The following is a 21,933-nucleotide window of genomic DNA, read 5'->3' as shown; positions in this document are numbered from 1 at the left end:
TGTATAATAATAATAATAATAATAATAATAATAATAATAACAACAACAATTAAGTTATGTGTTAAAAAAAACAAACAAACTCTGAGTTGCACTGAGAAGGATTCTTTGTAGTAAAACAGTGTACTGGGACACCGCGATGGCTCACCTGGTTGAGCTGGCCTCCATGTACAGGAGCCTACGTGCCCGACACAGTGGTTGTGAGTTCGATTCCGGCTCATAACACTTTGCTGCAGGTCCTTGTCCCATTCTTGTGCCCCTCTTCACTACACTTTCAAATACAGGCACGAAAGGCCAAAAAACAACTTTAAAAAAAAGTACATGTGAATGTGACCCCACTGAGTGGGGTGGTTGTGAGAGGCTTGTATAAGGCCGGTTTGCCCTCACCTGTTTTGTCCACAGGGGCCATGGCCCCTCCTGGAATCTGATTGGCCTCTTCTCGGCCCCCAGGTGAAATACTGGCTTGTCATTGGGTCGTTTCTTTGAGGAGCGCTAGCTGGTCGTTACAGTGCAGCTTTATGGGGGCGGGGTGAACAGAGCATTGTGATAGTGGTAGAGACGGGAGCAGCTGGAACATAAAACAAGCACACCTTTTCTCTCACGTCCACTCTGCACTGACAGACACTCTGAGATGATGAAGGTCAAATTCAAATGTGCAGCAAGTTGAACACAAACGAGTTCCTGATATGTTTTATCTTAACTCGTAGATTTGTCTTTAGTTCATCATTTAACATTTTGATGACAGAGAGTTGATGTTATTGGGCAGAGAAGCTGATGAAACGGGCCAACCAGATGGTAAATAACCGTCAAGAGGTTCCTGCATTAATGATTATATGACACCAGATCTTGCTACGGTGTGTTTTTTTTCTTCTTCTTTTTTGAAACAAGGAAAATGTGCTGACGTTAAATGAAGACACTTTACACAGAGATGTTCCCGATCCCAAGACTGAGCTCCACCTGAATGGTGTCATTTAGTCTCTGTTCCAGCAGCAGCCAGCAGGGTTCGTTATCTGAACCCTGTTCAGGACTTCATGTTCCCATACGTAGAAGGTCTCTGGAGGTCCATTGGACCCCAAGAAAGAATATGTGCCAACTTTTATACAATGTTCAATATATTTTCTGATAAGTTGACATATTTTTGGCTACAAATGTCCCTATTTTTATATTTAAAAATAAAATCTTTAAAAATCAAAAAACAACACCTGTCACCTAAACCAAATGGCCTGGGGTCCAAAAGAGCCCAAAAGTCCTGAATAGAGGTAAGAAGAAGCCATGTGAGGCTCAGACCAGTGACCCAGACAGGTTCTGGGGGACGGTTCTGTCCAGCAGCTGTAGTCCATCATCAGGTGACACACAGAGCAGGACAGACAGACGTTCCTCAGACACAACATTGTTAATGTAAAAGAGGAGAGCTTTGTGTTCATGTGTGTTTACATGTATGTATCATGGTAACGTACCGTGAGCCATCAGGCTGTTACTAACATGAGGCTTCACTGTGATCAGTCTGAGGACCACGAGCTGCTTTTGAAAGAAGCAGTTATTGTACATTCCATGTTGTACAAGTACGTTCTGACCAGAAACCTTTTCCACATCATGTTGATGCTGTTCGATCTATTTAATCAGGTTAGGTCTATATTCAGTCATACAATGTGAGTACAAGTAAAAAACACTTCTGGAGAAACTGCTGTAGGCTCCATCTACAGATATCACAGTTATTGGGTGCCCCCCAAAATCAGTGGTGATTCTAGGTTTTACTTTTAGGGGGGGCAATTGGGGGCCAACGCTATATTTTGAGGCCAAAATGGTTCTTTTAAATGTAGTTATTAGAATAAAATACAGCTTGTGCCTGGTTGTTAACCCTACGACGCCCTCTCTGAAGGTTTTCTTGTACAAACACTGAGTTCAGGCCGTTTAGTGGAAACAACAGTGCAGCTGATTGTGTGCGTCCAGATGTTGGTGGCAGCTGTCCCAGCTTCCTGCTGCAGCCTGACGCTCATGTTCCAGCTGCATGTCGCTGAACATGAGCGCTCAGCATGTAGGCCAGTGGGTGTCAGAGGAGCGACACACTGCTGCTCTGTTTTCTTAACTTTTACTTCTTACTGTAATAAGCTGCTTTGGCTGTAAGAAGATTTGTTGTGCATTAAGGAAAAACCTGCAAAACCTCAATGTGCTGCAACAAAGACCCAGATTGTATGAAAAACTCAGAGTTTACTGTAGATTAAACAGCAGGGCAGCGATGTCTTAAAGTACAAATACAGCAAAGTAGAAATACGTTATTACGAGTAAAAGTCCTGCACTGACAATTATAATCAATAAAATAAGCATTAACAGCAAAATAAAGTCAAAATATTGAAGTTAAACTCTTGTTTCTGTCCCTCTGACTGACACATAAGTTATAATCAGGGACAGAAGATCAATCTGAGGCTCCAGACACGATAAACTGGAGATGAGACAGAGTTCTGATTCACAAATCTGTTGGAAAAAAAACACTGATTTCATTTGTTTCTATGTGTTGTTGTATTTTTAAAGGCTTTTTATTTTTATTTATTTGCAAATGTTGTGAATACTGAGGAGGATTTTAAAGCCTGTTTTATCATCTGAGCTGCTGATAAAGTCCCAGAACTTCATATGAACAGTAGTGGAGTAAATGTACTTTAGTTACTTTCCAGCCTTAATGTATAATAATAATAATAATAATAATAATAATAATAGTAATAATGTAAAGCTGCATTTCTTTACTGGTTTTCGTCTCGCGCTCAGCGGAAGTGGGCTGTCCGCTGGTGTGCGCGTGCAGCACGAGCTGGTTCGGGGAGCCCGTGCTGCCCACCGGACAGCAGCCAGCATGCGCGGCTCGGTGTCACCGGGAGAGCAGCTCCGTCCGGAGGCTCTGTAACGCTCCGTTTGTTTATTTGTTTATTTGTTTGTTTGTTTACAGTCTGGCTCCGCGCGCGCCGCGCCGGTCGGAACGCTGTGAACGTCGCGCGGCCGCGTGCACCGCCGCGGCAGGTACGATGCTCGCGCTCACCTTCACCTGCCGCGCGCTGCTGCTGGTCCTGCTGACGGAGTCGGTTCGGACCGAGAGGAAGCCGGTAAGTTACCGGAACACGGACCGAGCGTCTGGAGGTCAGTCGTTAGAGGAGCCGGGGTGGTTGTTTGTTTGTTTGTTTGTTTGTTTGTTTGTGTGTCTGCAGCTGTTTAGGAGCGTTTGTGAGGACAAACTGTGACATGAACGGAGGAGAAAAGTGACGAAGACGTTTGTTGGTGATTCATTCAGTTTGTGTTTGTTTCATTTATTCTGGTTCATCAGATCTGAGGCTGCTTGAAAAGAAACAAAAACGTTTCTAACAGTGTGTTTTGAACAGTTTGTTGTATTTCAGCAGATTTTCTGTTTGTTAAATTACAGAAAAAGTCCTGTTAAAAAAAACAAAACAACTTTGAAAAGACTTTAAAAGACATAAAAACACTATAAAACTCAAAAACTGTAAAAACCAAAGAAAATATTTTGATCAGATTTTATTGCGGCAGTGAAATGTTCAGTTTGACCGTCAGACTTCATAAAAGGACAAATGACTTTACAGTTTAACCTGTTTTTCACAGTTAACATGTCAATAAGACTTTAATTTTCTTTGGTTTTACTATTTATTATCTGTGATTGAATAAAAACAGGGTTAAGCTGTAAAACAACAGTTAAAAATTACCACATTTTTATTAAAAATCCTTTAAAAATGTGAAACTGGCAGCAAATGTGTCAAAAACACACATGAGAATAACAAATATAAGGACAAATATCTGTAAAGTAATAATATAACAGCGTAGAAATAAAACTAAATAATGGCTGTTCATACTTTATTTGCTCTAAAATTAATGTAAAAACTGTTTGAAGACATTAATTTTGTAGAGTGTAGTTCAGGTTGTAGGTCTGGTTCTGATTCTGTTCTTCAGTGAGACACAGAACGAAGCGAACACGAAACCACAAAGGTGATTAAAAAGTGTTGAAGAAGTTCAGTTCATGTAGGATTTATTGGGTTTCTTCGGACCGGCCTGATGCTGTTCAGTTGTTTCTGGCAGAGCCGCTGTTTGTTTGGACGTTAATCAGGAGGTTCGGTTCTGGCTCCGTCTCTGGAGGTTCTAAACCTCTCTGGAGGACGTCGAGGTTAAAAAACCGCAAACACACAAATATTGAAGCTGCTGCTGGAGAGAGAGTGTGAGAAACAGCTCAGTAATCCAGTAACGTGTTGGACAAACATCAGCGCTGCAGCCGGAGAGCAAACAGCATGAAACCTGAAACAGCAGAGCTCAGTGGAGCCTCTACAGGAGACGATCTGAGGAGAAATATGGCGGATAAACGTGGAAACACACAAAGTGCACTGATGTCAGGTTTAAAAACAGAAACGTTATGGACAGAAAAGCACCAATAAATGTGATGTTATTGTTTCAAACTACAGATTTACAGTAAAACAAACAAACAGTGAACACAAGATGTTTTAAAAAACAGTATATTCAAGGTTTTTCTGCTCCGTTCATTTAGGTTCCTGTGGATTATTTTGTAGGTTTTTAGATTTAAACTTCCTGAATCATCCTGTTGCTTTAGATTCTTTAAGTTTTAATGCAGGAAAATGTTCTTGATGGTGCGTTTAAGTTCTTCAGGAAAACTCGGACGGCTGAGACTTAAGAGCCGCTGAAACTCTGAGTGTAGCTCCACCGAGAAAAGTTTGATTCTACAAATCCTCTGAACAGAATTTCTTTTTGTTTACCTTCCAGTCAGAAGCTGGAGTGTTTCCTGATCTGGATCTTAAAGTCAGAGTCGGTTTAATCCAAATAAACAACCGGGTGACGGTTTTAAGTCGTGACGTTTGCATGAAGCATAAAAATATCATGAAATGCTAAAAACTAGATTAAAAAACTTGACAAAAATGAATTTAAAAGGCATAAATACAACAAAATGAAGGCAACAATAACAAAAACCAAATAAATAAATTAATGAATAATTAGAGAATTGTCTGTAAACCAAACAAAGACGATCAAATCTGAACAACAAGCAGGAGTTAGATGCTAACAGCTGCTCTCACTTCTCATAAACCGTTATTAGTTGATTAAATGTGTGTTTTTAAGCTTAATTTTTCTGACTGAACTGCACATCCCACATGATGCATTCACAGGCTGTTGGAAAGCTGAAACTCTGGTGAATTTTTTAGCTTTTACAGTAAATAAAAAAAAAAAAAGAAAAAAAACTTTATTTTCCAAACGTCTACGACTGTTGGTTGCAGTGAACCAGTTGTCCTGAGCAGCATCCTTTTATTTATTTACAGGATTTGATGAAAATGGGTTCATTCTGGCCAACTTTAGGATGCGATATTGACAAAATATTGTGATTTGAAGCTTAAACGTTAATTTGTCTGACAGAACCACGTATCACAGATGATGCATTCATGGAATGTTGGAAAGCTGAAACTTTGTTAAATTTTTTAGTTTTCATCGTTTCAGATTTTGGTAAATCGGGTCATTTTGGTGATTTAATTAGACATAAAACCTTCCAGGCAGGTTTCGGCGTCTCTGCAGGTTGACTCGTTTTCTTGCATGAGTTAAACTCAGTGGCTCCATAAAATGTTAAAACCTGTCTGCAAACCGAGGAGATGGTCTGTAAACAGTCAGGTGTTCATTTAAAATGCAGCTAATTTGTTTTTAATGGGTGAAAATGTAGAAGAACAGCAGCCGCTCTGTTTGCCTGCAGTGTGTGTGTGTGTGTGTGTGTGTGTGTGTGTCGTCGGGCTGACGGCTGACTGAAGGTGTGTTAAACACGTCGTCGTCGTCGTCATCGGCCCGTCCGCTAATGAGCTGCTGCAGAAAAGCAAAGTTTGTCGAACCGGTCCGTCGGGTGTCAACGGGCCTTTCAGCAGCATCGCCGGACCTTTTCCAGCCAAACATCACATTTGGCAAAGCTCAGGAGATGAGTTTGAATGTTTTCCTTCGGCGGCGGTCGGAGGTATCTGGACGGAGACAGTGGAGGCTTGTTCTGGCCGCCGTCCGGCCTCCTGAACGCTCACGGCTCCAGGTTTACAGCCGCAGGAACACTGCTGCTAATTGTTCCAACACTGAGCGTATTGTGGCTGCTGCGGTTCCACCTGACAGACAGGAAGCAGGTCACCCGACACTCTGCACCTGGACCCGCTGCACAGAACTGGGTTCGGGCTCAACGCGACGAGTCAGCGCAGCAGCGTGCGTCGGTGTGTTTGTGTTATGGAAACTTCTAGTGGAGTCGCTGAACTAAAGCGTCCTCGTAAAGTTTCCAGTGATTCATTTTCTACGACGGAATCATTGAAACCCACAAAATCCATCGTGTAGTTTGGTTCTTTCTCAGATTTCTAATAGATCTTTTGAAAATATGATCAAATCTGAGGGTTCAGAAATATACAAACACCAGTTTTAATATTTGGTTTAACGTCTGTTGGCCATTTTCCCCTCAACTGGGTGCTTTAGGTCCACGAGGTTCTGTTTATGTCTTTGACCCTCTTGCTGACGGGATTCAACTAAACTTGTTGTCTTTCTGACTCAGACTAGTTTCTTTATCACGAGTTCTTGATGGTTTAACTTTGGGCAGACGAGTTCAGAACCTTCATCCTGATTGATTTAAGCCATTTCTTTTTACCATTTTTTGGGTGTTGAAACATCCAGCTGTGTCCAACATCAACCTTCTGCTGATGGTTTTAGATTTCTTCCTTTAGAATCTATTAACAGCATGATGCTGCCACCTCCATGCCTGATGGCAGGTTTAGTGTTCTTGGGGTTGAAGGTCTCACCTTCTCTCCTCCAGACATGTTTCTACTCAGTGTTTGCTCCATCTGACCACAGAACTTTCCTCCAGAAGGCCTTTTCTTTGTCCATGTGACCAGTGGAGCTTTAAAGTTCTGGAGGAAGAACCACCTCTCATGTTGATGTCAAACCCACAGCTGATCCATCCAGAGCTGCTTCCTGCTGCTTCCTGGTTGACTCTTGACCGTCCTGACAGTTTGTGTTTCTTCCTGATGGTGGCAGCAACACGACTGGACTTTAAATTGATGATTCTGGGATCTGAAGCTGCTCTGAAATGGTTTCAAATGTCTTTTCTGACTTGTTTTTAGTTGTAACAGTTTGCTTCGTCAGATCTTTGCTGAGCTCCTCCTGCTGTTGTGTTTTCAGTCCAGTGAGTGGATCAGATGGGTTCTGTTTAAATCAGTCAGCAGCTGTAGTCAGTCGCTCACGAGAAGGTAAGAGAGGATTAATAATCACCACAACTACTTACTGTTTAATTCAAATGGCTGTATGTGTATTTTTGACCTGGCAGATTTTGTCACATTTACAGAAGATCTATAATAAATCTATGAAAGAACCAGAATCTTGTTTTTGTGGCGGCGGTTTGAGTGTTTCAAGGATTCTATGACAGAAAACGTAGAGTTCTAGGAGTCACTGGAGACTCAGGGCTGCCTTCATATCATCTGTTTTTCTTCTTGGAGTTTCCTCAAACTGAGATAACGAGAGAAGAGCAGCGAATAATCTCGTTTTAACGGCTGGTCCAACACGTTCTGTCTCCTGATTGGTTCACACGGATCTCTGCATTAACACATTAATTAATGTTTTCACGTGGCGGCACAGAGCTTCATTCACCTCCACATCATGTCAGCAGCGTTTCCTACAGACAAGGAGGCTCTGATGAGGAGAGTGATGCTGAGCTGTGTGTGTGTCGTCAGGCAGCATGCAGACTTTGTACATCTCATTGTGGGATTCTGGTGTCATTTCTGTGCAGCAGAACATAGTTTAGATGCACTGGGGTGTGTATTTTAGATGCTGTTACTGGTAGATGCTTGAAGTTAATGTGAATTTGTCGACGCTGAGAGGTGAGTGTAGAAACAAAACTATGAAAAAAAGTGAAAATCTGTCTGCAAGGAAAAAAAAGTGGATTACAGTAGCATTAAAGAATTGTAAAGTTAACAGAAAATATCTGTAAAATAATATTTTTAGCCGATCTAACAACAATAAAAATATATAATTTAAAGGTAAAACACTGTAAAAGAACAAATTACTAATTGTAAAAATACACATTTTTGATTTAGATGTTATTTACAGATTTGTCCTGTTTTTTTTAATGTAAATTTCAATTTTTTTTTCTTAGTTAAAAAAAACCCTTAAATAATGATTAACACGTTTCAATCCTTAATATATTTATATGGTTTTGCTGATTTAAACACAGCAAAAATGTTTTAATTTTATGGCCAGACACTGGAAAAAAAAAAAAACATTCTGAAAAAACAAAAAAAAAACCCCAATTTTTAAAAATTGTTTTATTCTTTTTACAGTCAACATGTAAATCTCTCTCTCTCTATATATATATTAGATTTTATTAGACATTTAACAGAGCATGGCAAATGTGTAAAATAACACAAACTTGTCCAAAAAATAGTTTAAAAACTGTAAAAAAAAAATAAAAAAAAGCTTTATTTTTTCCACTCCGTTACTGCAGCTCAGACAGACGTGAAGCCAAACGTCACTACGGTGAAAAAATATTTTAAAAATAAAGAAGACCTTCTAATTAAACTTTGTGACGGGTTTCGGGGTGACTTAACATTTCTGAAAAGCACCACTTTTATTCTAAAGGCTTCGGTCCAGACGTCTCCCTATTTGTTCTGATCAAACAAACCTCTAAGTTACTGGAATTTGTATTTTTCCATCCACAATATTTTCTCATGTAAACAAACGTGTCCCCTCTGAGCTTCTCATTGACGTTTATTAGTAGCAGCAGTAATAATCCTCTGGAATACTCGTCCTCGCTCTGTTTCCTGGACCTGAACGTATTATTAAACCTCATGAAGGAGGAAATGGAGGCGATCAGCGTGAACGGCTGCTGGCAGAGAGTCCGGCTGGATGTTTCCGTTGGCTGCTCACACTTATTCCAACATGTTCTGTTTCACGTCTGTTCAAAAAGCTCCTATTTAGCTCGTAAACGTTGAAAAATGTCACTCGGCCGGCGCAGAAGTCCTGCTGTCAGGCCTAAATCCAGCTCCTGGCAGCACATTCAGAATCTGCAGGAAACGAGCTGCCATCAAACCTCGATTAGTGAAGTTTGTCCACTCGTTAGTTTGCAGGATTTACCTCTGACGGGTAAAACGCTGCTGCTCAGCTGTCTGCAGAAGTTTAGCACGTTTAAATATGTCGACTTCTTTAACTCATGTTTCTCTGCTTCAGTCGGTTTATTCAGGTGTGATATTAAAGAATCAATTGCTACAGAAACCTCTGATGTGTTTGTACGACTTTGGAATTTGCCTCCAGTACTTTGAAGAACTAGAACTTTTGCAGTAGTTTAGGGAGGACCTGGCCTGTGTGCACCAGGTGGTTGGAGAATGAATGAGCTGGTTGGTTGTTTGTGTTAACGGTCAAATTGTGTCGATGTATAGCTGCAAAAGAAGCTAGCTAGCTTAGCACATGCTAGCTGTCTAGCATGCCGAAATACGTCCTGTAACAACATGTGTGCAGAATGAGCTTGTGTGTTATTGATCATGTGTTAGTGGCAGAAATGCTTCATGTGTACGAGCCATAAAACTGAGCCAAGTTTCCACCTTTAATTGAATGCATCGCCAGTGTTGACCACCAGGGGGCGCAGTGTGTCTAACATACAGATTGATGTGTAGACGAGGCCTAACTGTGTGTGTTTGTGTGTTGTTTCTCTGTGTGTGTGCAGCCCTTCCTGATCACAGAGAACATGTGGCCTCGTGGCTGTGTGCTGGACTGCCACCGGGGGCGCCACCGAGCCGTGTGCGGCAGCAACGGCCGCCTCTACAAGTCGCTGTGTTCCTTCCAGAGGGCTCAGTGCATCAACACACAGCTGCGTCTGGCCCCACAGACACACTGCTCAGGTACAGACCACCGTAGAGCAGCTCCTGGTTCATCAGACTGAAACGTGTCTCTGGTTGAAGACGTTTGGTCCATAAGATGACTGTTGTCGTAGAAACCAGCTGTTCCTGTTGTTGTCACCACTGACTCTAACTCTGCTCCGTCTCAGACCCGCTGCAGACCAAGTGCCAGCTGGCCAGAGCTCAGGCCGTGGAGGCTCGAGGCCTCAGCAGCAGCAGCAGCTTCGGTCCGGCGGCGGCCATCTTTGTCCCCGAGTGCAGCTCTGAAGGCCACTTCCTGCCCACGCAGTGCCACAACCAGACGGGCTACTGCTGGTGCTCCACGCCGGACGGGAAGCCGCTGAGCGGGACCACGGTGCTGCACCAGGTCCCCGACTGCTCCGGTCAGACCAGTGTTACTGCTACTACTACTACTACTACTTATACAACTAATACAACTATTACTACTACTACAACTACTAGTAGTACTATTACTACTACCACTACTGCTACTATGCCGATGCCCTGTCCACTACTACTACTAATGCGTCTACTAATGCTGCTACTAGATGTGATGTTTACGAGCACAAATACAAAACATGGACACTTTATTGAACCATGATCATAATGGGGGTCTGTGGAAGTGCACCAAATATAAATATAAATATAAATATAAATATAATCCAGCTGTGGTGCGTTTTATATTTTCCTGTATTGATGTTCTGTGTGTTGCATAAACCATCCCTGGGTTTGTTCAGTTTGTCTCTAATCTAAAGCGGACTAACATTCACTCTGTTATGTGTTGCTACTGTATTTATTGGGAGTCTTTGTCTGGTGTTTAACGTCCGTCTGGATTAAATGGTGTTTTTCCAAACAGATCACATGACCAGGCTGCTCCAGACCACCGATGTGGACTCAGCTCCCATCCAAGGTACGAAGAACGTTCTCAGAAACACCACATACAGAACATGTTCCTTCTTTTATCGCTTCTCTGCCGGACGCTTGTGCAAAGAGTTTTCTCTGTTCTGCTCTGATTCTTTCTATGTCACAGTTAAAAAACACAGATGAGGGAAGAAGATCAGAGAAAACAAACGTTTAACGGCCGAAGCTTCTCTAAGATGCCAGAAAAATGCTGTCAGACGTTTTCAGAAGCAGCACTTTTAGTCGAGACTTTCTTCCAGAATCAGCAGAGAAAGATGTTTCAGAACGTTCAACACCACAGACACATAAATGTAAAATGTCATTTCCAACATTAATTCACACGTTAGAGGTGTAAGTTCTCAAGTTTTCACACACTCTAGTGTTTTTTCTGCTCCTTCACACACTTTAATCCTTTAACTTCGGCTGATTCCTTCATTTTTTCTCTTTTTTTTATGTTCCAGATGAAGCCGGTGAACCTTCGCCGACGTTGGAACCAAAAAAACCTGCAGGTGACAAACACGACCTTCTCCGAGTCACATTTATTCATGTTTATCACCTTCAGTCCTGCCGGTGCTACCTAAACCAGATCAACTCTAAGCACAGCGGCAATGATTAGTTGCCCAGAGTTGAGCAACTGAAGCAACAGAGACAGAGCAGGTGGAGGATAAAGAAGTCTGTTAAAAGTTTCAGTGCTGCAGATAAACAAGAAACTTTATTATCGTCTAAAACTTCATAACAACGCCTGAACAGTGGTTGTGTAGTTACAGTCACAGCCAGCAGGGGGAGACAAAACCCTGCACTGCAACTTATGTGACACAAAGAAGTCAACAGTATGAAGTTCAGTCAGTTCCTTTGTTCTTACAGAGCTTTACGGTGAATTAAAGGTAATTATTGATTATTGATTCTACTGTTGGTTCACCGTCACTGATGTCAGTTGGTTTGTCTACAGCAGGCAGCAGGTTTCAGAGAAAATGGTTCAAATCATGTTGAGTGGACGTCATGGACAGTTTATGGACACGTTGGACTGTTATGAGAAAGGTTCTAAAAAGGTTTTGGACAGATTTCAATCCGGTTTTGAACAAGTTTTTAAGGTGGTTTTGGACAGTTTTTAAAAAGGTTTTTAAGCTTCTGTACCTGCTGAGCAACAAACAGACGCAGGTGGAGAGGAGCTGTTGAACACACCTGGAGCTGCTGAAGACTCAAACTGAGCTACAACAGACCCAGTGTTGGACTGTTGTTCATCAGGTGACCAGAATAAGGCTCGGAGTCACTGCTAGTGTTGCTCTGTGTGTGTGAATGCACTAAGTGACGGTTTTCCAATAAATTTTCATGCATGAAGACACGTCAGTGGGTTCTCAGCTGGGTTTAAGTTTCCTGAGTTGCTAAAGAAAACTCGTTTAAACTGAGTCCTAGTGTCACAGTGAGCGTCCATCCTCAGTTACAGCGTCACGCTCTGGTGAAGCGAGAAGCTTCAGGACTCCTGCTGCCTCAGACTTTATATCCCTCACAAGTCTGGATTTTTATTGTAAAAATACATCTGCCTTGTTGTTATCTGCAGTAAAGAAGAGTTTCATCACTGTGACGCTGCTTTTTCCTGATGAATTAAACACTGATCCATATTAGAGTCTGTAGGAACCAAACAGTAAAGACAATAGAACAAAAGATGAACTCTGGGATGTTTTTGTCTCTTTGTTTTGCTGTAAATCGCTGCAGTTTGTTCGTGTCACTGTACAGGATTGTCGGGTTGTGTCACGTCCTAAAGCAGCAGAACTGACCTGTTGTGGTGTTGGTGTTGTGTCGTTGCTCAGAGCTGACGGCGCCTCCGTTCTGGGTCACCATCCTGATGAACTCTGAGCCCAAAGGAAACCGGTCCGTCCGACGGCCCACCGGTGAGTCGACGCTGCTGCTGTTGAACTGGAGTGAAGGGACAGACTGATGAGTTTATGGGCTGTTTGTGTGGGAAACATTACCCAGTCCTTCAAGTTTAATAACGTATATACTGTAATTGATAAGGTAGGTTTGAACTGGATCTGAACAAATCTGTTAGCATCTGCTGTCATACACAAATTCCAATGATTTCCTTAATAAATTCAGCTTATCAATCAGTAACTGACTAATTTATAATCCAACTTGAGCCCACTGGACATTTGTTCTTTGCTTATTTTATTGTTTTAAACCATAAACACGTTATACAGAGCTCTAAAGCAGCTGCTACGTATTGATCCTGACTTGGTTTGAGCACATGGATGTCAATAAACCTCTCTAAAGACTTTGTCATGATGCCCTCCTACCAGCTAAACCCCCACAATGCTCTCTGCTTACCAACATGGAGCTGCCTGCTTCTGCTGGTCACTGCAGTAATAAACACTGGGAGGCTCCACCTGGTGGAACAGCCAGGTACTACAGCTGATCTACAGGACTTGAAGTGTTATTATAAAATGAAATGGTGTCGAGTATTGACAGACGGGAAGTATTAAATGCCTCTGATCAGCCTGGGGGGAAAAAAACCTGATCAGAACATCCCAAAGTTTAGAAATGTTAGATATCGATAGTGTTTTAGGTCAGCATGTTTTCCACTTGGAAAAATGTTGCACGTGTTGATTCCAGGTTTTTAAAATGTTAGTAAGACAAATAATCTTTATTGTTGACAGTTTATGACTTTAGGACTGTGTCAGAAAAGTTTTAGTGCTTTGGTTGTTTCCACTGAGGTGCAGGACTTTATAACGTATTACACTGAAGTTCACAAATAAATCTTTTTTAAATTGTAGGTGAGATTTCAGACGCATGCTAACAGAGATCATGTTTGTGTTTCTGTGCAGACAGTCCTCTGACGTGTGAACGCGAGCGCTCCTCGCTGCTCTCTCAGATCCGTCCGGCCTGGCAGGACGAGCGTTTTATCCCAGAATGCACTGCGGACGGACGCTACAGCTCCGTTCAGTGCCACGCTGCCACCGGTTACTGCTGGTGCGTCCGGGCGGACAGCGGGAGGCCTCTACCGGGAACCTCTGCACGGTAACCAATCACATCTGTGCCTCGTTAATCAATTAACTCCCCTGTCTGCTTCCTCCTCCCCGTTCCTTATTAGAGCTGACTGGTGTATAAATGCACAGAAGCGGTTCGTGCTAATCGTCCAATTTTGCACCAATTACTGTCACCTCTCCCAGGTGGGTTCTGCTTAAACGGAAGACAGAACAAATCAGAATAAACTGTTCTGTTCTCGGGGGGTTTTATCAGCTGCTGCTCACAGACTCCTCAGAGGAAAACTGGAGGATGTTTTCTTGTCGCCGTTTTGCTTCACTGATGTGAGAAAAAAACTCCCTGCAGCCCAGAACAGATATTTATTGGACGCTTCCTCCTGCACTGTGTCTGTTCTGGTACATATTTAACAACACATTCATTTTCCATCTCGTGCAGCTTCACGTAAACAGAATTCATTTTGCATCTCACCTGTGAACAGAATAACTTTGCTTTTCTCTGCATTCTGAGCTCAATTAAAGGCACGTTCAGTATTAAAGAGGCATCTTGACCTTCTATAGACACATTCATAATTAATTACTCTTCATTTTTAGCCGCCTCTTCACTGTAAATGCTGTATAAACATTTTAATGAGTGGTTTACAACCTCCAGAGGCAGAGAATGATTTTGATTGATAAGTGACCTAAATTATTGATTTATGCTAATCTAGTAATTATTGTCGTACAACACACTCTGGTGTAAAATATCTGAGTAGAAATGTTAATTTTTCAGCCTCCAAAACCCAAAATAATAACACCAGAGCCTCACAGCTGCCTCCATCGCTCCTTTGTGGTTAGCTTTTAATATTTATTTATCTATTAACTTTTTTTTTTTTTTAAATCTTTTTTGTCAATTATGGCTTAAATATGCTTTTTAACATCATTTTTAATTTTATTTATTCTCTGTAAATTATCTTAAGACTCAACAGGTTAACAGCATAACATCATGTAGCTGAATCATGTGCTTATTTTTTTATTTTAAATGTGTATTTATGTTGAGTATTTTTATACAGTATGAAGACAGACTTTCTATTTTACTGCTGTGTTTTACCAAATAAACTTTCTCTCTCTGATTATATGTACAGAATAAGCAAAAACAAACACATTTATCACTTTTCTTTTCCACATTTCTGATATTTCATTTAGTCATTTGTACAATGAATTATATTGTAGGCTCCTAAAATATGAATTACTCAGGTTCATGTTTAAAATTGTAGGTCTGTAACTTTATTTTTCAACCCTGTCTGGTAGTTTGTATTTTTATTTCTTTACCAGAAAGAAAAAATGATGTTAAATGTGCTGCGTAAAGAACAGTGACTTCACTTGACAAAATTATTATTCTTATTATTTATTCTATTATTTCATGTCTTAAATTTGCTTTCAACGGATAAAAATTCATATTTCTGTTGAACCGCGCTGCACTTGATTGATTTCCTGCAGCTAAATCTGTGGTACAAGTTTAAAACACTAACTTTACATACTTTTAAAATCTGTTTTTTTTTTAAAAAGTTGCTATATTTGATCTTCAAAGTCAACTCTGTCTGAAATCATCAAGTGTTTTGATCTGCTTCTGTCCAGCCAGAAGTCTGACTTTGAAAGCTTAAAGGATAAAATATGAATATTAATGAAGACATTTGACAACATTTTAAATATCCAGAAAAAAAAAAGTTTTAAGCAAATCAGAGACGGTCAAACAGAAGAAGTTAAACCAGGTTCTGAGATAAACTTCAGGTGTAACGTTGGTTATTTATTGTGTCTCCGCAGGAATCGTATCCCAGACTGCACCGGGGCAGGAGAGGCGCCGACAGACAGGAGGCACAAGGAGAAGCCTCTACCTGGTAAACGTCACAGCAGAAAGAGGAGTGAAACTGAAAATGTTCTTCACATCTGAGAATCTCACTTTGAGGCGCTTTGTCACGGCGGACCGTCGTCGTCATGCGGACTCTGTAGATGTTGGTTCACGGCGTTTGTTCTCCTTCCACAGGGTGTCCTGGAGCTCGTAAGAAGCAGTTCCTGAAGAGTCTGGTCAGAGCGCTGCAGCTGGAAGCAGAGCATGCTGGGAGTCTGAGTCCACACCAGTGAGTCCATCAAGTCTATCAGTTGTCATGGACACGGCATTTGGAACATTTTTTGCACGTTTAGTCTGTGTGTTTGAATCTTTATTTGTGTTTGTGTACTTGACTGCTGCACAGATCTCCCTTTGGGGACACTAGAGTTAGAACTAGAAGCTTTATTGTCATTATACTGCAGTGTAAGACAGCAATGCAACAGAACTTTAAAGGCACTCTCTAAGTAAAAACACAGAGTCTATAAGGACATTGCAAAAAAATACAAACGTCTATGAAAAGATGTCCTCAAAAAGGTGTGAGGTGCAATCAAAAAGTCTGCACCTATAAAAACTTCAAGCTGCCATCTTCCTATGCAGTACCACACTGCTCCCAGTGCCCCCAGTGCTCCCAGTGCTCCTGCAACATTTTAAACACTTCCTAGAAGTCCCGTTTTGTTCACTTGAAGGTTGTGATTTCACTCTGGAGCTCAACCTGAGAGCAAACATCCAGTTCTGCTCAGAGCGCCACCAAGAGGATGCCCGTTGTTTGGTTCGACATTTATGTGACATTGAGAGTTCACCCCCCAGGGTCGGACTGTCAGCGTCAAGTTATGACGTCTGGAGGCATCTGGTGGAGAACACTCAGTACGAATGACCTGAACTGTGGCAGGTGTCCTCATGAGAGACGTCCTCAGTCTGACTTCCTGTGATTTCTTCTTCTTCCCCAAAATGAACATCAAATTGAAGAATCGTAATCTGGCAGAGTTTAGGAGATCCAGCACATGTTATAGACTGAATTTAACTTCCAGAGGGCGTTATTCAAATGAGGCAGCAGCACTGGAAGTAGAGGATCGCTGCACAAGGAGATCGCTTTACTTTTTATAGGCACAGACCCTGAATTTCTCCATCACATCTTTTAAAATACAAGTTAAGTTGAAGTTGGACGTGTCTGTGAAGATCCTCAGTCCTCCAGGTCATGTTTTTTCTGGTAGATGAATCGTAGCAACTGCTTGAGTTCCTTGAAGACGTTTCATCCAAGAGGCTTCATCAGCTCTGACTGACTAGTTGGGAGTTCCACATACTGATATCCTAAAGGAGCCATTAACACCTGAGTTTCGGTTTCAGTTGGAGGTTTGTTGCTCCTCCCCCTCGTTATCCGAGTCGTTAGTGCTCCCCCTGCCACGAAGGGGTTCGTGAAGAAGTTGAAGTTGGACCTTTAGTGGCCTTAACACCATGTGACAGTTAGTCTGACTGCAGGATTCTGAGTGGAAGGATACTGATATGCAGTTTGAAGATACAAGTGTGACCATAGTTTAACAAACACTTTAGGAAATACTCACATAGCTTCTGTTCAAGCTTCTATTTTGGCATTTGCCTTTAATATGTAATGACGGTAGCATTTATTGGAATGAAGAGCAGGGACTTGCACCCATGAGGTATAAACCCTAAACCTTGGTCTACCAGGAGCTGACGTAGTTCCTCCCTCAGACTCTTTGTGGTGAGTGTATTGTGACAATCCTCTTGTTAACTTTATCCCACATCACCGTCTCCACTCGCTGCTTCACTTCTCTCAACGTGACACAACAACAAACCTTTTCATCTCCTTTGAACGATTCAGACTTGAACGTGTAACTCGTCGTCTGTCATTGCTGAGACGACAAATAAAACCAGTTTCACGGTTGGGTGAAGGCGACGGACTCGACCAGGAAGCTGATTAACGGAGACCAGAGCAGCTCTTTCAGTTGCTCGCCTCCTTCCTCACTTACCAACATCTCACTTCTCCTCTGGTCTTTATCATCCTCCACCAGCACACGCTCAGAGCTTCATATCCATCATATTTCGTCCCGATAAGTTTTCGCCGTTTAATAAATTCCGGGTTTGTTTGTGGGTTGGCCTCGGAGAGAACTGAAGCCGTGGTTTGTGCTGATAAGGGGAGCCGGGCGGTGATTTAGTTTTCCTTGTAAGACGGGATGTTTTTATTGAGTTCTGCAGGAACGCCGTTAATAGAACCGCCGGCTTTTATTTGATGGAGGTGTGAACACGCAGCAACAATTTGTCAAATCCGATTACTGGTGTCTGAAGAGGCAGAAACAATACTCTCACCTGCTGCTGCTGCTGACTTCAGATCTGTATTTTAAGGCTTTTATCCGTTAGACCCCAACACTAACAACAAACTATTACATTTTGTTATAGTTTTAGTGATTTTTGTCGTTTTGCAGCGTGTAGAATTGTGTTTATGTGACAGAGGAACCTCTATCCTTTAACCCTCTGAAGCAGGTTTGTGGTTGTTTTGTTTTTTGCTCTCGTCTCATTTTTCATCACTGTGGACTCATTTTTCAGTCCTGCACCTCTGTGGAAACAGAACAACCACCAGTAGAGGTAGAAAGAACTTGAAACGTCTTCTGTGCGGTCTGACACAGTTAGAACACCATAAAAGCATGAAAAAGTTTTTCACTCTACAGATGTTTCACCATGCTGACTGTATCTTCCAACAACTGGCTCCTCTGTTCACCATTTTTGAGCCGTGCTGCATTTATTTTATTGATCCAGTAGGTTTGTTGTCCTCTGTTTTGCTTGTTTTCTTTCGGCTCATCACCAACACTGCCTGCAGTTCAACCCAAAACTCAAAATTTTCAGATGTGTGCCGAGAAGTGCAGCATTTTTTACCATATCTGGTGCAAACTGTACATTTTATAATGATTTTCAAACAAGAAACACAAAGAACAAAGTAATTTTATTTAAATGTAGTGATTAGATTTAGTTTTTTTTTCTCACCTGAACTCACACATTATCAGAAAGATGATAATCTGACAATAATCGCTGTAACTTTTGAGATTTTTGAGAAATGAAACTTGCAGAATAGAATGCTTTTGATGAAATCTCATGATTTTAAACTCTGATTTTGTTAATTATTTTTGATGGAGCTGCATTTTTTTAAGCACAATTTATTCAAGGACAATTAAAAAGTTGAAAATCCAGTAATTCTTATGTCTTTAAAGTGTATTTTTTGTGATTTTTTCAAAGATAACATGACTTCTAATCCCACCAGCAGGTTTTTGGATTCAGAGAGTTAAACTGGAGTCACTTAAATCCCTCCTGACTTTGTTTTTGTGCTGTTTCTTTCCTCCAGAGCCTCGGACTCGCCTCCTTCCACCTCTCCATCCTCTGATCCTCCTCCATCACCCTCCTCCTCTCCTCTGGGCGCCTCTGCTGCTCCGGAGGCTGAAGACTCCTCCGGGCCGGAGGCGGTGCTGCGATGGCACTTCGGCCAGCTGGATGTCGACTCCAGCGGCGTCCTGAGCGAACGCGAAGCTCGACCGCTGCGTCAGTTCCTGCGACGGAGGCTGAAGCCGAGAAGATGTGCCAAGAAGTTTGCTCAGTACTGCGATCGAGACGGAGACCGAGGCCTGACGATAGAAGAGCTGAGAGTCTGCCTCGACCTCTGAGGGAGTCACAGGTGAGACTGCAGGACGATCTCCACTGGACAAGCAGCTTCCAGTGTTTCCAGTTTGGGGGTTTTTCCTTCAGTATGTCTGACGGCAGCACATCAACCAACATCTCGACCACAAGCACAGTGTTTCACAAACCTATTAGACTCTACTAAGCTCTTGTTGTTCCTAAAGTAGCGATGAGGTGAAGATGATGAAGAGGTTCTCCGCTGATACCATCTTGTTGTTCTATAAAGAGGTTTATTGTAACGAGTATCTCAGACACCATGGTTTGCCTGTGAGAGGATTCGAAGCCACAAAGAATCACCCTCCAGACCGACCTTAACCACTGGCTTTTATAGGGGAGTTGTTTAGGTAGAACTAAGAACAGCCTTTCAGCCATTCTCTAAACAGCAACCTTTAACCTGGTCCCTCCAATCTTAAACCTTCAAGACCCAGAATTCCAAACCAGGTGCAACCTTTGACCTGGTGACCACTTCAAACCCATGACGTGGAACACCAGATACCACACACTGTATGTATATAAATATATAAATATATTTATAGACCATCGAGCATCGTGAAGGGCTTTAGTGCCTCCATGTTTTACCATTCTGAACAGGAATGAGGAATTTCAAACTGAATTCACCTTTTTATATCCAAATCTGAGCCACTGGGCTTCTCATCCAACCACTAAAACTAATGTTTCTGCTCAGGAATGCGAGTAAATAACTAGAATCTGACATGAGAAGTCATCGACAACAATAATAATCATATTTTAGCATTAAAAATATCATTTGGGTTAAAGAGCTTCTACATACTGGTGTATTAACCATCACAGAAACATAAGAAATGCTTTTGGTGATTAGCAATGCTGTTAATTTAGGGCAGCTGTGACATAAACGTGACCTGGGTGGAAGTCTAATACTTTTGTAAAACACCTTCGTACCCTCAAAAACAGAGATATGGTGGATCTGAGATGCAGAAGATTGAAAGCTTAATTCTACAGTATTTTCTTATTTCCTACCGATCAGTGCAGCGTCCTGAACGTCACACTTGACCAGATGTTTAACTGACACTCACCCAGACTTCTATGCAGCAACTAATAACCTCATACAGTCTAAGTTCAGCCACACAGAGACAGAGCAGCCTGAGACCTGGCAGCCTTTAGAAGCAGTTTGTGAACGAGCCACCTGTTCTCAGCCAATCAACCAATTAACCTGATGGAGAGCATCTGGCATCAGGAGCCTCCAGCTGCTGCTCACCAGCGTCCTCTGGTTTATTTACGGCAGCCGAGGTGATGTCAGGAAACATCACTTATCTCTGTGTTTGCTTTTCCTCTCTTACTTCAGCCTGAAACAACACTGAAGGAGCTCAAATAGATTCTTCTGGTTATTTTCTGAAGACAAACATTTCTTGAGTCCAGAGCAGCTTCCATCCCTGGTGGTGCCACTTTTAAATTCAGAAAGTTCTCCTCTGTTATTATTATTATTATTATACTTCTAATGTTTTGTGTGAGCTCTTGTCCTGCTCTGGTTCCTGTCGTGTTTAGATGATTTCTTTAAGTAGAAGCAGCAACAACACGCCATAAAAGTGACAAATTAAAGGTTGAACTCCTGAGTTAATGCTGCAGCATTGGCACCAAATGTATTTAATTTCCCAAAAGCAGAAGTTCTCATTACGCAGAGCCCCTGACAGTGCTGTTATATATTTGTTTAATCACAATTTTAATTACATTATTATGTAAGCGCGACTGTACGGAGCCAGCACCTGAGGGGAAGGAAACCTGAAACCCTCCTACAGGTTTGAAAAGCAAGTTCTTTTCCTCGTCACATGTTTGGAAGATGAACTAAATCTAAGCTAAAAAAATCACCAAAATCACTTTATTCTGCATGTTTCCTGCAAAAAAGAACAAAAAATAAAGTGTTTACAGCAGATTCTGTAAAAAAAACAAACACTCACATGATGAATATTTAGACCATTTTGAGGTTTTTCTCAGAGCAGAGAGGAAACGACGAGGAAAATAAAACCATCTGGATCTGTAGAATAAATGCAGCATGGCTCTGAAGTGGTGAACAGAGCATGGAGGACACACTCAGCATGGTGAGACATCCTCGTAGCTGTGCTGTCTCCATCGAGCTGCAGGACTTTATATCGTAGTAAAAATGTGACAGGAGCAAAAAAAAAACAGGTTAATCTGTAAGCGTGCATCACATTTAATGAGGTTGTTATTCTCTAGTGATGGTGTGAAACCAACAGCACATAGAAACACATGTACACATGCTGCAGGTCGCCAGTCTGCCTCCTCGCTGCTCCGCTCACATGAAAAGCGTCTCTTTCTCGTCTTCGGGTTGTTTTTCTGTCGATCTCAGGAGAGCCGAGCGGTTGGGCTTCCTGCCAGACAAATTACACCCACCGACGTCGGAGTGTTTGTGTTCCTGAGTGAAATCCAAACAGACGTAGGCAGCGGTGAAAAGAGCCGACTGTCAGAGTGTGTGTGTGTGTGTTCGGGTCACTATTCAACGCAAATCATAGAGAGAGCCTTTTTCTGCGTTAATATTTATGTCGTCTCTGTTGACACAAACAAAACGTGTTCATACAGAGAACTTACAGTTTAGCACGCTGACATTAAAACAGCGTAAAGACGGCAGAGAACAACATTTTAT

At 41.9% G+C, this 21,933-nt stretch overlaps 2 protein-coding genes across 2 annotated transcripts in view; both read left to right on the top strand.

The window, feature by feature from the left end:
- Nucleotides 1–425, top strand: part of LOC103358195 (serine/threonine-protein kinase pim-1-like) — a 2,649-nt gene extending 2,224 nt beyond the window's left edge. Inside the window, exon 2 of the mRNA XM_008283069.1 lies at nucleotides 400–425. Within this exon, the coding sequence (XP_008281291.1) occupies nucleotides 400–425 (26 nt within the window). The remainder of the gene's footprint in view (nucleotides 1–399) is intronic.
- Nucleotides 426–3,008: 2,583 nt separating this feature from the next.
- The window catches only part of LOC103358182 (SPARC-related modular calcium-binding protein 1-like), a 21,852-nt gene continuing 2,927 nt past the window's right edge, over nucleotides 3,009–21,933 (top strand). The window contains exons 1-10 of the mRNA XM_008283056.1: nucleotides 3,009–3,086; nucleotides 9,707–9,881; nucleotides 10,028–10,261; nucleotides 10,735–10,788; nucleotides 11,240–11,287; nucleotides 12,587–12,667; nucleotides 13,598–13,790; nucleotides 15,557–15,630; nucleotides 15,777–15,870; nucleotides 18,970–19,296. Of these exons, the coding sequence (XP_008281278.1) occupies nucleotides 3,009–3,086; nucleotides 9,707–9,881; nucleotides 10,028–10,261; nucleotides 10,735–10,788; nucleotides 11,240–11,287; nucleotides 12,587–12,667; nucleotides 13,598–13,790; nucleotides 15,557–15,630; nucleotides 15,777–15,870; nucleotides 18,970–19,285 (1,347 nt within the window). The 3' untranslated portion in view covers nucleotides 19,286–19,296. The remainder of the gene's footprint in view (nucleotides 3,087–9,706; nucleotides 9,882–10,027; nucleotides 10,262–10,734; nucleotides 10,789–11,239; nucleotides 11,288–12,586; nucleotides 12,668–13,597; nucleotides 13,791–15,556; nucleotides 15,631–15,776; nucleotides 15,871–18,969; nucleotides 19,297–21,933) is intronic.

Source organism: Stegastes partitus, unplaced genomic scaffold (assembly GCF_000690725.1).
Source record: "Stegastes partitus isolate 25-593 unplaced genomic scaffold, Stegastes_partitus-1.0.2 Scaffold296, whole genome shotgun sequence".
Taxonomy (NCBI): domain Eukaryota; kingdom Metazoa; phylum Chordata; class Actinopteri; family Pomacentridae; genus Stegastes; species Stegastes partitus.
The sequence above is the reverse complement of the archived record's forward strand: the minus strand, read 5'-3'. Positions and strand labels throughout refer to the sequence as shown.